This window comes from Filicampus tigris, chromosome 5 (genome assembly GCF_054856515.1).
Source record: "Filicampus tigris isolate MCC_2025a chromosome 5, RoL_Ftig_1.0, whole genome shotgun sequence".
NCBI classification, from domain to species: Eukaryota; Metazoa; Chordata; class Actinopteri; order Syngnathiformes; family Syngnathidae; genus Filicampus; species Filicampus tigris.
In genome coordinates, this window is record NC_141221.1 from 24714265 (window position 1) to 24727567 (window position 13303).

Genomic DNA, 13303 nt, shown 5'->3' on the forward strand with positions numbered 1-13303 from the left:
ACATTTCTGTTCATAACTGCTGGATCTCCACCCTTACGCGGTTCTAGTCAGGCTCCAGTCAAAAGTCTACTGTATACCTAAGCACTTATTTTGCTATTCTTGACTCTGCATTTCACTTTAGCGATTGACACACTTAGCGACCCCTCGGTCGCCTCCACAGTGAAAACGTTACTTGTTAGTGGGGTCGTTTATTTGTCACAATGAAGGAGATGATGCTCAGCACGCAGCTCGTTGCTGCTTTGCACGGACTTACATATACTGTAGTATAAATAAAGACTGTGTTGCTACAGAGCAAGCTAGCTTAGCGCCTAGCATTAAAGAAGCCGCAAACTAAATGACTTCCAGGGCTACGAGCGACAGGACTTTTTTTTTACCAGTTCGGCGCTGGAACTGCCCACAGTAGCATGCCACTAATGGTGAACATGCGGCCCTGTAAAGAAACAGCATCTTTGGCGAGCTCAAAATCACGTTGTCTGAGATCGCGATTTCAGTCCCAAAACGATAAATCGTTCAGTCCTAGCAGACCAGCAACATTTTGTAAATTGCCCTCCTCTGCTTATTCTCATAAGGGCCGCTGGTGTGCTGGAGCCTATCCCGGCTGGCTTGGGCGAGATGCGGGGCACACATTGGACTGGTCACCAGGGCGTTTATTACAGAGGTTTATTTCAACCTTTGGGAAAGGCATGAATTGTGCATTCAGTATGTCTGCGCTTGTAAGCCCTGATATAACTGTACCCTTTTAAATGAAAATGAACATGTGGCATGCATAAGCAAGTACAGTGTACTGCAAGTGTGCCTGCATGAACAATTGAACATTCTGTACACTTAAGGGGTTTGAAAATATAGCCCCTTGCTTGTAGCACAGAAATATACTTTCATCAGCATTCATCCAACTTTAATCTCATTTTAGTGATAAAATAAATGTGCACCTAAGTGCAAAATTCCAATGAATGCTTTGGGATACAGAATGACTCAAACAATAAGATGCTTGCATGCTCTGTCAACTATGTTTGCATTGCATTGTAAAGCTTCACAGTCAATTGTGTTTGATTAAAATATGTATTGCCTTTACATAGTGTACATAGTAAACATAAAATACTATATTTGAGTGAGTGAGTATTACGTGTTGCTTAATATTCTACCACTAGCCATACAGTGCATTACTGCACCCTCACTTCACTTAATGACGACTCTCCTGCTTCCAGTTCAAAAGAAGCAGTCCTGCAGCGGGCAGAGTAGGCCTGTTGAGAGGTTTCAGAGCACAATACTGAGCACATGCTCTGAGACCGATGCATAAATTACCATGAGCCATACAAGTCTAGGAGTGATGATCCAGAGGTTACTCTGATCCACTCTGGGAAGACACTGTGACTTTGATGGGTATCAAAAAGAGGTTTATGGATAAGTAGATTTCAAACAATGAACAGAAGTGTCATTGCAGCATTTTTAAATCAGATATAATTATATTGTGGGAATTAGACGACCACTTTATTTAAATCTTTTAGCTAATTTAGTGAGTGGGATGCTTCAAGCAGTTGAGTTCATGTCTATGTTGTGCCGTACTTTCCAGAATACAAAATGCACCTGATTAAAAGCCTTAACAGTTACATTTAGCTATAAAAACACATTTGTACACACAATGGCTGCTTCGTATTAATAGCCACGGTTCTCCACGTTAAAACATGGAACATTTGCAAGAAACAGGTCACACAGATGCCTTACATCCATCCATCCATCCATTTTCGGGTCACGCGGGCAGCAGCTTTAGCCCCACAACATCCAGAGCCTTGAGGAACTCCTGCAGATCTCATCCACCCCTGGGGCTCTGCCACGAATGATCTTTTTAACCACCTTGCTGATTTCAATCCCAGAAAATGGACAGCGCAACACGGAATCCCCAGACTCAGCTTTCTCAAGGGTGTCGGTGGAATTCAGGAGGTCTTCGAAGTATTCTCCCCACCGACTCACAACATCACGAGTCAAGGTCATGGTACATGGTATTTGGTATATGGTGTTGCATTTGTTTTCTGGGTGTATCTTGTCCTTGGGATGAACCAGTATTTGACGGAGTGTTGTGTGTGGTTTGACAGGTGTCTTTATGTTATATTTGTCATTGCTCGCTGGATGCGTTCAGTGACTCCTCTTATGTATGGCAGTGTTACCACACTAAGGTGTTCCTGTTTATTTGTTTGTTTTCCCTTTTCCCCCTGTGCTGTGTCGTTTTTGTTATTGACCAGTCCTGCTCCTTTGGTTATTGCCCATTGCGGCAATTTGCATTTTTCAGTGCATGTTGCATGTTTTTCCTCCTCTATTCTATCTTCAGGGTCTGTGATTATTGTTGCATGTTCGTGTAGTGTTCTCATAACTGACATTTTGTGGATAGTGGGGTGTTCTAATGTCCAGAGGAGGTATTGGTCGGTGTGTGTGTGGGTTTCCTGTGTACTTTGATTTTGATGTCTCTGTTGTCTGTGTGTTGAATGTTAAAGTCCAGGAAGGTTATGGATTTGTTTGTTTCCTTTTCATGAGTATACTTAATACTGCCAGTGGCGTCTATGGTGTTCAAGTGGTCCGTGAGTTGTTGAGTGTGTGTCCTGTTTTGACTTTTTCCAAAATGTCATCCGCAAAATGTTTCCATTATGATGGTCTGCATTCTTCCGGGATTGTTGTGAGTGCTTTCTGTTCTAGGTCCTCCATGAAAAAACTGCACATGACGGCTGACAGTGGGTCTCCCATGGCAAATCCTTCTTTTTGTCTGTAAATGATGTTTCTGAATTGAAAGTATGTGGATGTGGCAATGAAATGGAGTTGAGTGACGTCATGTACTGTGAGGTTTGAGTGTCCCATCTGCTTTTAATATGCCCTGCACTATTTGTATGGTAGCCTGTGTTGGTGTTTTTGTGAAAAGGGTTTTGACATTGTGTGATATGAGCATTTCATCCTGTTGCACTGTGATCTTGTTGAGTTCTCTAGCAACTTGTTTGGAATTTTGGAAGGCTCAAGGATATTAGAAAACCCTTGTGCAACCATCAAAACTGCTTTTCTTTAAAAAATAAGGACATTTCTTGGTGACCCCAAACTTTTGAATGGTAGTGTGTGTGTGTATATATATCAAAGAAAAAGGCAAGGGTCTGTTGTCATCATACTCCGGCATTCAAGATCTCTGGCGGCTGCCTGAAGCCACTTCCCGGCGGTGCCACGGCTGTCGAGCTGGGTGACCTCCGAGGTAGGCGAGGCTGCGGCTCTCATTCAAGTGAATGGAACTCAGCCACCGGTATGTGCACTCATGAAGCTTTTTCATACTAAGCTTCAATATTTTTAATAAATATTTGAATATATTTTTAATGAATATTTTGAGAGTCAAAGAGACTTCAGCTGGTTGTACATGTACAAACTATAATTCATTTTAGTCACCACATCGTGAAATTTGGGCACCTGTGCACCCAAGCAGGGGGCAAGAAAAGCCTAGTGGCCCGCCAGGCCTATTAGGCACTGGAGGAAACCCCGTAACATCTATACAGTATATTTGCATACACACTATCTATCGGTCTACAATTTCCAAAGATCTGCAGGACGTTTATTCCATCTATCCATCCTATTTCTCCACCACGTATTATCATATAGGTCACTGGTGTGCTGGCGCCTATGCCAGCTGACTTGGTCGAGGGGCAGCTATGACTGTAATCCAAAACATTTACATCAAACAGGCTTTACTATAAAAGTAGAATGTTGAAAAACTGATGTTGCTATTTAAATCTTAAATTGAGCACTACAAATATTATGAGCTGTCAACCTAAATTGAAGTTACAGATTTTTTTTTCCGATTTTTTTTTTTTTTTTTTTTGCCACCAAAGACACAAATGTATGCAAACATCAGAAACACAAAACAAATATTTCCCGCCGCTCACCACCCCCTCCACTTTTGCTCATCACCACCATGACCCGAACATGTCAGAATGCATTAGACCCAAACTGCATTAAAACAGATTCCAAAAACGCTTGTGTTCCGGGAGGCAAAATGCCAGGTCCTGTTCTCAGCATTAATCACACATTAACAAAATTAATATTTTAGTTGCAATTTTTGCACAGCCACTTCCTGTCGCCTGCAAAGTCCTGAAGAACAAAGCAGTTCTCCTGTTACCAATGGACATTTTCAGAGTTGGGCAGTCCGTCCCCGGGCCGGACCGGTCGGACCCTCCGGCCCGGCTGGATGCCCATTTTTGGGGCAGAGGGGTGGGGGGTAACAAATTTTAAAAAAGTGGATTTTAGTCCGGTGGGAAGCTCACAGCCTGAAACAAAACAATAATATAGTTTTCCCTTCTGAATAATCAGATTCTACAGATGACCCCCCCCCCCACTCACACGCAAACACGTGCACATATATTTCTAATTCAGGTTTCATTTTATGCATTCCCTTGCGCCTTTTATGCTTCACGCGAATAACAATGCTTAGTGTTGAGCACCAACCCACTCAGTGTTGCGATAATTCTCACCTAAGGCTGCCACAAAAGTACTATTAAAGTACCTATAAATACAAACATAAATACTTGTAAATGTATTTCACGCTTCTTAGGTATTATTTTTTCGTATGTAGAACAAAACCTACTGTGCTAAAGAGAAATGAATAAACACGTGTATTGTTTTAATGTACTCTTTATTTATCCAAAACATTTTGCTTTTGCTTCACAGGGCGGCGAGGCAGGAGCTATACCGCCTGGTGTTCGGTGGGACTGAGGAATATCTAAATTCACGTTGTGACCGAAAAATAAGATCTGTGAGCAGCTGCTTCAGTTGAGGCATGGGCTTCAAAAAGTCAGAAAAGAGCCAGAGCTCGAAGGTCCCCATGTACACTGCGGTCCCGTTTGGGAACATTCTGGCTGTCCTGTTAAAATCGCCGATGGGGAAAGGTACGTGGTTAAGTCCGAAAGTTGTGTGCCGACATTGCTACATGAGATGTGCGGCAGGTAGCACATCTAACATGCACGGCATCATCCGACTGTGAATGTTGCTTATAGAAGGGAGCAAAAACGTCAAACTTAAATAGCGAGATTTGTCATATTGCAGCGTCTTCCAGGAACATACCGTCAGACGTAGTTTAATTATCACATTTTGATTAATCCAAGTACAACTGCTCTTTCTCCGCTGCTCCACTCGCTTGCCGTACGATGCATTCATGAACCTCGGAAACATCACAACTCAGCAACACACAAATCCGACCACAACACAGATAATCCAATTCGTTACAATATGGTGTTGAACATTCAAAGAATTCAATGCCTATAAAGTGTATACAATTTCATAAAGACTTTTTAAACTTACTGTATTTTTTTTTCACTATAAAAATAGTTTTAATATAGTTAGCAATAATTGTAACTGTTATTGTATTTTTTTCATCACGAAAAGTGTATACGTGTCCGTAATGACAACTTGGCTTTAACTTGAATACTTAGATGTGTCATAGTCATAGGCTGTTGCTGCTGAGTGTTTAAAGATTTCAGTGTCTTAATAATTTACAAAATTAAGAGATCTTTATTGTTGGTGCGTTTTTTATTCAGGTGTAATTTCTTACAATATCATCTGAATGTTTCGCTTTTATTTATTTTTTTGAAAAAAAGTACAGTTTACTTCAGTAAAGGAAAAATAATCCGTCTGACGACACTCAGGTAAAAATGAAGAGAAAGCAAGGTGCTCTAAGTTCTTTTATGGAATTATAGTGGACCCTCCAAAATGTGTTTTTTAAGGTACAATGTTTCCAGTAGTAACCAGAGGGTTAGGTACAGTGCACTGTATTGGTATGTGAAGTTTGTAAGGATGTATGATATTAAAGTTAATGGTGTCATAAACTTTGCATACTGTAAGTATGCCTTATTTGAGTCTTCCTCACCTCATAATGAGCGACCCTCTGGGACTCGGAGATGAGCTGAGCACTGCACACTCTGCAGTAGCTGTCTGTGAATAGCCCTTGGTCCACTTCTGTAGACTTCATCTGTTGACAGATACCAAATGTTAGCATACAGCAACAATACCTCGTGACAAGTCAACTTATTTAAAAAGAAGAGCGAAAACAATTGTATTACTGGAATTGCATAAGGTGAGTGAACCTCCACAAAAGCTAAATTTCTTTTTATTGTGTAACTTTGCTAACAGGCCAAATATAAAATAAAACCCATATTTGATCATATACTAAGGAGGTTAGGTTTTCATTGACATGTTTGCATTTGTGGGGCATTTTTCAACAATTTCTCAGTGAATAATGCATACCATGTCATGTCATCTTCCAAACCGCTTATCCTATATAGGGTCGCGGGAAGTTGCTGGAGCCTATCCCAGCCGTCAATGGGCAAAGGCAGACTACACCCCGAACTGGTCGCCAGCCAGTCGCAGGGCACACATAGACACTGTCACTGAGCGGGAATCGATCCCACGCTGCCCGCACACAACTCAGGCGTGTGTACCACTACACTATCAGCGGACTTATAATGCATACCTCCGAGAGTATAATCGGGATTTTTGGCCTTGGCAAAATTCTCTACCCTACTGGTTACCACTGCAAGTGGAAAGGTTATTTATTCACTTTCACTTTCAATTCAATAAAAAAAAAAAAAAATACTATCCCCAGCTTTGTTTTGTGGGTCTGGGAGCAACAAACCTACCAAGCTGTAATGGAGTAAGTCAACAATAATCTTGTTTCATAATTTCAAGTCTGTTAATATTTCATCAGATCCAGCATTTAAGTAAGTGGTAGATGCTGAGCAGCTTTTCCAAGAAATGACTTGGAAAAAGACATTAAATATCAAACATCCACAGCGGACAAACATCCCACTTAAACTTCAACAACACAGAAAAAAATATATTTCTAAATAAAGTACAAATAGAGATAATGCACTTATTCTATATTAGGCCTGCACGATGTGTCTTTTGAACATCACGATTGCGATGTGCGCATGCGCGATAGTCACATCGTAGGACGTGCGATGTTTTAACTTTTTTTTTTCTTAGAACATGCAAACTTTTGTTTTGCTTCAAAAAAGCAGCAAGCTTCGTGCTTTTACACAGCCTGTCTCGCACACCCCCTCCCTCCTGCCCCTCCATTAAGGCGGAAAATTTGGTGCAAAAGTAACTTATACTTTTACCAAGGAAATTTGTACTTGTAACAAGAAAATGCTAAAAAATTCTATTCGTAGAGAAAACAATTTGAAGGCGTGTGAAATAATTTTGTATCTGTAAAAAAAAAATTTGTACCTAGAAAAAAAAAAGGAAAATTTGTACCTGTAGAAACGACAACTTCAAAACAAAATTCTCCTTGGTGAGAAAAATGACTTGTAGTTGTGGGAAAAAAAAATTGTACTTGAAGCCAAATTTAATTTGTACTTGTGGGGAAATACTGATTTGTACCTGTATGGATGGCAATTTGTAGTTGAAGAAGTCGCCACTAGGAGTCACGAGTTGGTTTTCCTGCTGCGCACACGTGACTTTGGCACCTAATTTACCACTACCATGTGGTGCAAAACAGATTTGTACTTGTACACGAGGCACGTGGGTGCTGGGGCCGGGGCTAGGTGAAATGCGCCATCTCGACCAATCAAGTGTGACGGATTTGGGCGACTGATGCTCAACCTCATTGGTTAACCTCGGTCGCCCAGCGGCAGCGCGCACGCTGGAGCACCCTAACCACCACTTGGCGACCTTCTGTTTGATGTTTCCGGGTACGTACGCAGTGTCTCTTAGCATTTATTTTTATGCCATGCAGTGATAGAATTGCATCTACCGCTGTGAAATACTGCGGCTATAGTACAACAATAGTCAACACGTGTACGCTGGTCCCTTTGTTGGTTAAGACATTTCTTAGCTGACCAACAAACGGCTAACGCTAACGTACGTTCAAGGTGCACTCGGTAGTAATTACGGTGCGTGTGCATTGACTTCATATTCTTTATTTGAGTTATGCAGAAGGCTAAACGTGCACAAAATTGTAATCACGATGTAATCGCAGCGCTGCAAAGTACTTGCTCTAAATTGTCGTATAGCGCAGCCATGTAGTGGAGCCAGGTGATTGATGCGTAGACATCTCGTCAGAGAAGTTCAATTCTGTCAAGTCCAAATTTAATTAGTTCAGTTTTTAAAATACCCTAGTCTAGAAAGAAGATAAGTAGATATCATTGCAAACCATGTGAGTTATAAAAGAAAAAAATAAATCGAGTATAGGTTCAAAGATGAATCTACTAATCGGCTATCAAATTAAGCTTTTATGATAATTTTTCATACTTGGTTTAAAATGTTCCAAATCGCTCAATTTTCACCCTCTCAACAGTAAATATTCTCAGGTCTATATAACCTTTGATGAAAGCACCTATTTTTTTGCTTCTTCAAAAATAAGACATTTGCAAACATTTGCTTTTACTTAAATAAGAATGATCAACATTTTTCAATATGCTTTGATTGTGCCAAAGACAAATCTAATCGCTGAAATCTAATTTTCTAAATTTTCCTTTTTTTACAAGTACATTTTTTTTTCATGTACAATTTTTTTTTTTTACAGGTACAAAATTATTTCACACGCCTTCAAATTGTTTTCTCTACGAATATAATTTTTTACCATTTCCTTGTTAGAAGTACAAATTTCCTTGGTACAAGTACAAGTTACTTTTGCACCAAAATTTACCTCCATACTCCCCCTCCACTCTGCTGTGACTGTCTGCTCTGAAAACACAGGCGACATGGAGACGACAGCAAAGCAGCGGCAGTGGATTTAGTCCCAAAAGAAAGTCAACATCCAAAATATGAAAGTATTTCGGCTATAAAAAGGAAGATGCAGAACAACAAAACATCCTTTGCCAACAGTGTCTCGCCGTTGTTGCTGCAATCGCCGTCACAAGCCCCTGTATGAGCAGTTCAAACTAAGAAGTGGGATGCCAGGTGAAACTTCATCTACTCGAAAAAAATAATTACAGACGCCTTCGACAGACTAACTCCTTATGATAATAAATCCAAACAGCACCGACAAATCATGGATGCAATATGTTTTACAGACCGTTTTAGTTGTTGTTATATTTTTGTGAACAACTCGGGACTAATGCACCTGCTCTTTAAATTTTAATATTTTTGTTCTAATTTGTTTACAACTTTGCTGCAATTTCTCAAAGGTTTATTTGATCTTAATGTTATATTTTTGTAAACAACTCAGGCGCTAGTACACCTGCTTTTTAATTTTTTAATATTTTATAGTTTAGTTTAAAGGTGTTTATAACTCTGCTGCTGCTTTAGAGGTTTTTTATTTTCTTCTATTTTTTTAAATGACTCAAGGGTCTAGTGCATTTGCTCTTTTTATTTTTTTGTTTAAAATGTTTAATATTTTGCTGCTGTTTACATTGAAGTGTGAAATACAATCTATTATGTTACAGAGACATGACCGTTGATCCCTTTTATATACAGCAATCGTCATTCACAGATGAACCCCCTTAGTCTGGATTAAACGATATTATATGAATACAATGATGTCATGGTGAGTTAACCAAATAATTCCCAAACAAATCTATTCAAGTCATCTGATGAAAATTCCATTTTTAACATCGCAATATATACCGCAATATATCGCAACCCCCCAAAAAAATCGCAGTGTCATTTTTTTCCAACATCATGCAGCCATCTTCTATATATAATAACTGCAAAAAGAGTGTATTCAGTTCCCAGGGAAATCTCTGAAACAAATGTTACATTCTATTACTAATTTTGTTACAAAGTAGTAAACTAAAATACCGTACAAAGTATTCATGCTTATCTTCAATAGGAACAGAGAGCACGTTGGAGGCTAAACTATTTCTAAAAAGTTTCTTACCATATTTATCCAAACAATGCTTTTTCTGATGGTATCTGATTCTCGCTTATAAAAGATTAACTCGAGTGGCTGTTCGTGAATAAATTAGCAGATTTTTTTTACACTAACTGCTCAAGTAAAAGCCTCTGTTGTCATTTAATGAAGCAGTACAATAGTGCAATGGATGCTGTAATCTGTGCGAGTTACTTCGCATGGTGTGCCCTGGTGAGTAAATGTGCAAATAAACAGTTCTTAATGAGGCTTGGAGCCATTCCTCACGTGTCAGTTTTAACCTGGCCTACAGTTACATTGCAAATGTCCCCATGGTGTGACTTTTAATGGTTACCTTATCTTGACAAAAATAATAAATACAAATTGTAAAGGATGGTCTTTATGTCAAGCCAGAAGGGTAAATGACAAACCCATTTGAAGATAGCTTCTTGGTTTGCTGAAAAAGTTCAGTATACCCCCCACCCAACGCAGTACAGATAATCAACATTAGGCTACATCACAAACATTCTCCCAATGATCTAGTGATGCATAGGCATCATTCAACGATTCCTGAAAACACTTTTGGTATTAATTAAAATCCCTGAAAACACTTGTCCTCACATGAAATGAATAGTTGGAAACTTGATGATTTTCAAATTCTACACCACAGGTGTCAAACATAAGGCCCGGGGGCCAGATACGGCCCGCGACATCATTTTATGTGGCCCGCAAAGACAAATCATGACAAAATTGTCTTCACTATGAACACAACATATTCAATATTTCAAGCATTTCTTACCAATCCTTCCTTTAAAATACATCCAAAAATAGTTGAACAAATTTATTGGCTTCTGATTTCAAAACTAGTGATCCATCAATTAGTTGTGTATAAGGAGATCATACATTTACACGGGTTAACAGTCGTAACAGCCCTTCGAGTGAAATCAGAACTACGATGCGTCCCGCGACAAAAATGAGTTTGACACCCCTGTTCTACAGGATCCAAAAGACAAGAGTAGCTTGCATACCTGTCACGTTGTACACTTTCAGCGTAATTTGTACAGGTGGAAACACCTTTTCAAACATGTATGCCGTACATCGCTGATTTCCGTTCATGTGACAGCAGCCATTCGAAAATAATGTGTAATGTGTAAGAATATATACAGATATGTAAGGGCAAATTACACCTTGAGCTTGTGTTAGTTTTCACTGCCAAAAAGCTGCACAGGTGTTCAAAATAAATGATTAATAGAGTAAATGTTGTTAAGAAGCAGATGCAGAAAAAACATCGGCATAAGCAAAAACAGCAACTTGGAATACTTGGACCACTGATACTCAAATGTTGTTTTCAACATGCTACCGCAGCAAAATAATAATAGACTAGTGTTCCTATGATTGCCCGGTTCTGCCCAGGTCTTGGATGCGTGTAGTTCAGCTTGAAATTACACATCAGATAGTTGAAACTATTAATGGAAACAATATTTGCAATTTCAACAAATATGTTACATGCATCTTGATGTTGAACTGTTTAGTAGCAAACACTTGTTGAAAATCCAATAGCTTCAGTCATTCCTCCAAAACATAAAGCAAACTCTCAATTTGTATTTATCGTATTATCATAGTGTCAAACAAAATTACATACCGGTAACTATAGTGGATGCTTAAGACAAACTGTTTGATTATGAAAAGACAAAAATGTGAGGTACGGCAATTTCATGAAAATATATACATTACAAATCTTTTATTGAAACTGGTTGTGGCATATTACAGTACAATAACGTCAATGTGTAAAATAACATAGGCCCTATATGCCTAAAAGGTGAGTATTCACAACCAAATGACCCACTAATGAAGGACTTCTTTACTCACACTCATATGACGTATGACTTTTTTAAACAAACTATAAAGACATAAATGAACTATTTTGTTTGTTCGGGTGTGGAAATTGTGCCATAATGGATAGCGAAAGGGAACTGTGTAAAGTAGGTGCTATTTTAAAAAACACATTCAGTGATGTTATGAGCATAAAGTGTTGAATGGGGTCGTAGTCAGATAATGCTAAGATTATTTTAAAAGCTCATTCTAATATACTAATTCAATAAAAATGACTGTGATAAGCTGAGAGCATACAACTCACTCACTAGACTAGACTAGATGCACAGCTGTAAGGTTCACGTTTCTTTTAAATGAGATGCTAAGAAAAATATAAATTTTCACCCAGCGTAATTGGATAATGGAAACCAAGGCAATTGTAACCCAACAGGGGAATCTTGCGAGAATTTAATCATCAATATCTAACGAGAGCTGCGGTTGTCAACATCATTAAAGTCACCCACCATCCAAACAGAACAGTTATCAAAGCTCTTTACAGATGCAGGCCTTTCGCTTTGGTGGAGGACAGCGGATCCATCAAGGGAACAGGGCAGTGCTCCTCAAGTTGACAATCACATTAGCAGGAAGCCAGTTTGAATGTCACACCTAGTCAACAATGTTAAGTGTGCGCTTGGAACGCTCATCAGCTCGAGGCAAATGAGTCAAGGCATGCAACACGACACAAAGTTGCTGGGGGCTGAGGAAGGGTGCTGAGGTCACAGAAGCAAGTAGCCAGCAGATGTTGAGGCAATGAACAATCACTATTAATTCATTCAGCTTGACGAATCGGACTTGACCGGCCTTTATTGGAGGTGTCTCTTTGGCTCTCAGTTCAGATTACTGGTTTCACGGGGCTGTGGCTCTGTTGGGAAATAAGATGACTGACCTTAACGCCAAGGACGCATTTTAACAAAGAACCCTTTTTCCCTTCTTTATCCATTGCAGTTACAATATACTGCTGTCTCAACTAATGGCCCGCGGGCCATAATTGGCCCGCCAGATGACAATGATGAAAAACACGATTGTTACAGATGTCAACAATATTCACGGTATTAAAAGTGCCTCAAAATTATTGTGGTCTTGTGTCGTTATACAGGGAGCCAGTTCGCCAATGACGAGGTGAAACTGGGAGTGGCGAGGTACAGTAAATATTTCTCACACTTGCCACATTGGCAAGTGGCCAATTAAAATTTTATTCAAATTGCATACTAGTAATTCTCCATGCCACCAGTGACGCACATGATTGGTTAAAGTGTATGGAACACGAAATAAAGGTACCCTCAAAACTTTTTTAGGCGTACAAGTACTAATAAGATTCCAATGATTACTTCGGTAAAAACCTAATGAAAAGGCCTCGCAAAAGATGCAGAAAACTTGATATTTTCGTGAGCTGGGTCCGCCTACTGGCCGCCACGGCGAGTTTGACCCAGTGCGTGCGTGACATCACTGGCCCAACGGAGTCGTCTTCAGAGTCTGAAGACAAGCGATGACAAGCTGTCGGTAAGTATTGGTTGCTCCGTTTTCATTTTTTAATTAAAGGAGTGTCACGGCACAAAAAGGCCAAGGTCTTAGTAGCGTTCAATGCAGAAAATTCTCACAAAACATCCCTCGCAATTTGATCAATCTTTT

At 39.6% G+C, this 13303-nt stretch overlaps 1 protein-coding gene across 5 annotated transcripts in view; it reads right to left on the bottom strand.

Moving 5' to 3' along the window:
* zmat4a (zinc finger, matrin-type 4a) overlaps positions 1-13303 on the bottom strand; it is a 228582-nt gene that overhangs the window by 205102 nt on the left and 10177 nt on the right. For all 5 annotated transcript variants that reach the window (XM_086031028.1, XM_086031027.1, XM_086031031.1 and 2 more), the window contains exon 2: positions 5882-5983. In XM_086031028.1, the coding sequence (XP_085887154.1) occupies positions 5882-5983 (102 nt within the window). The remainder of the gene's footprint in view (positions 1-5881; positions 5984-13303) is intronic.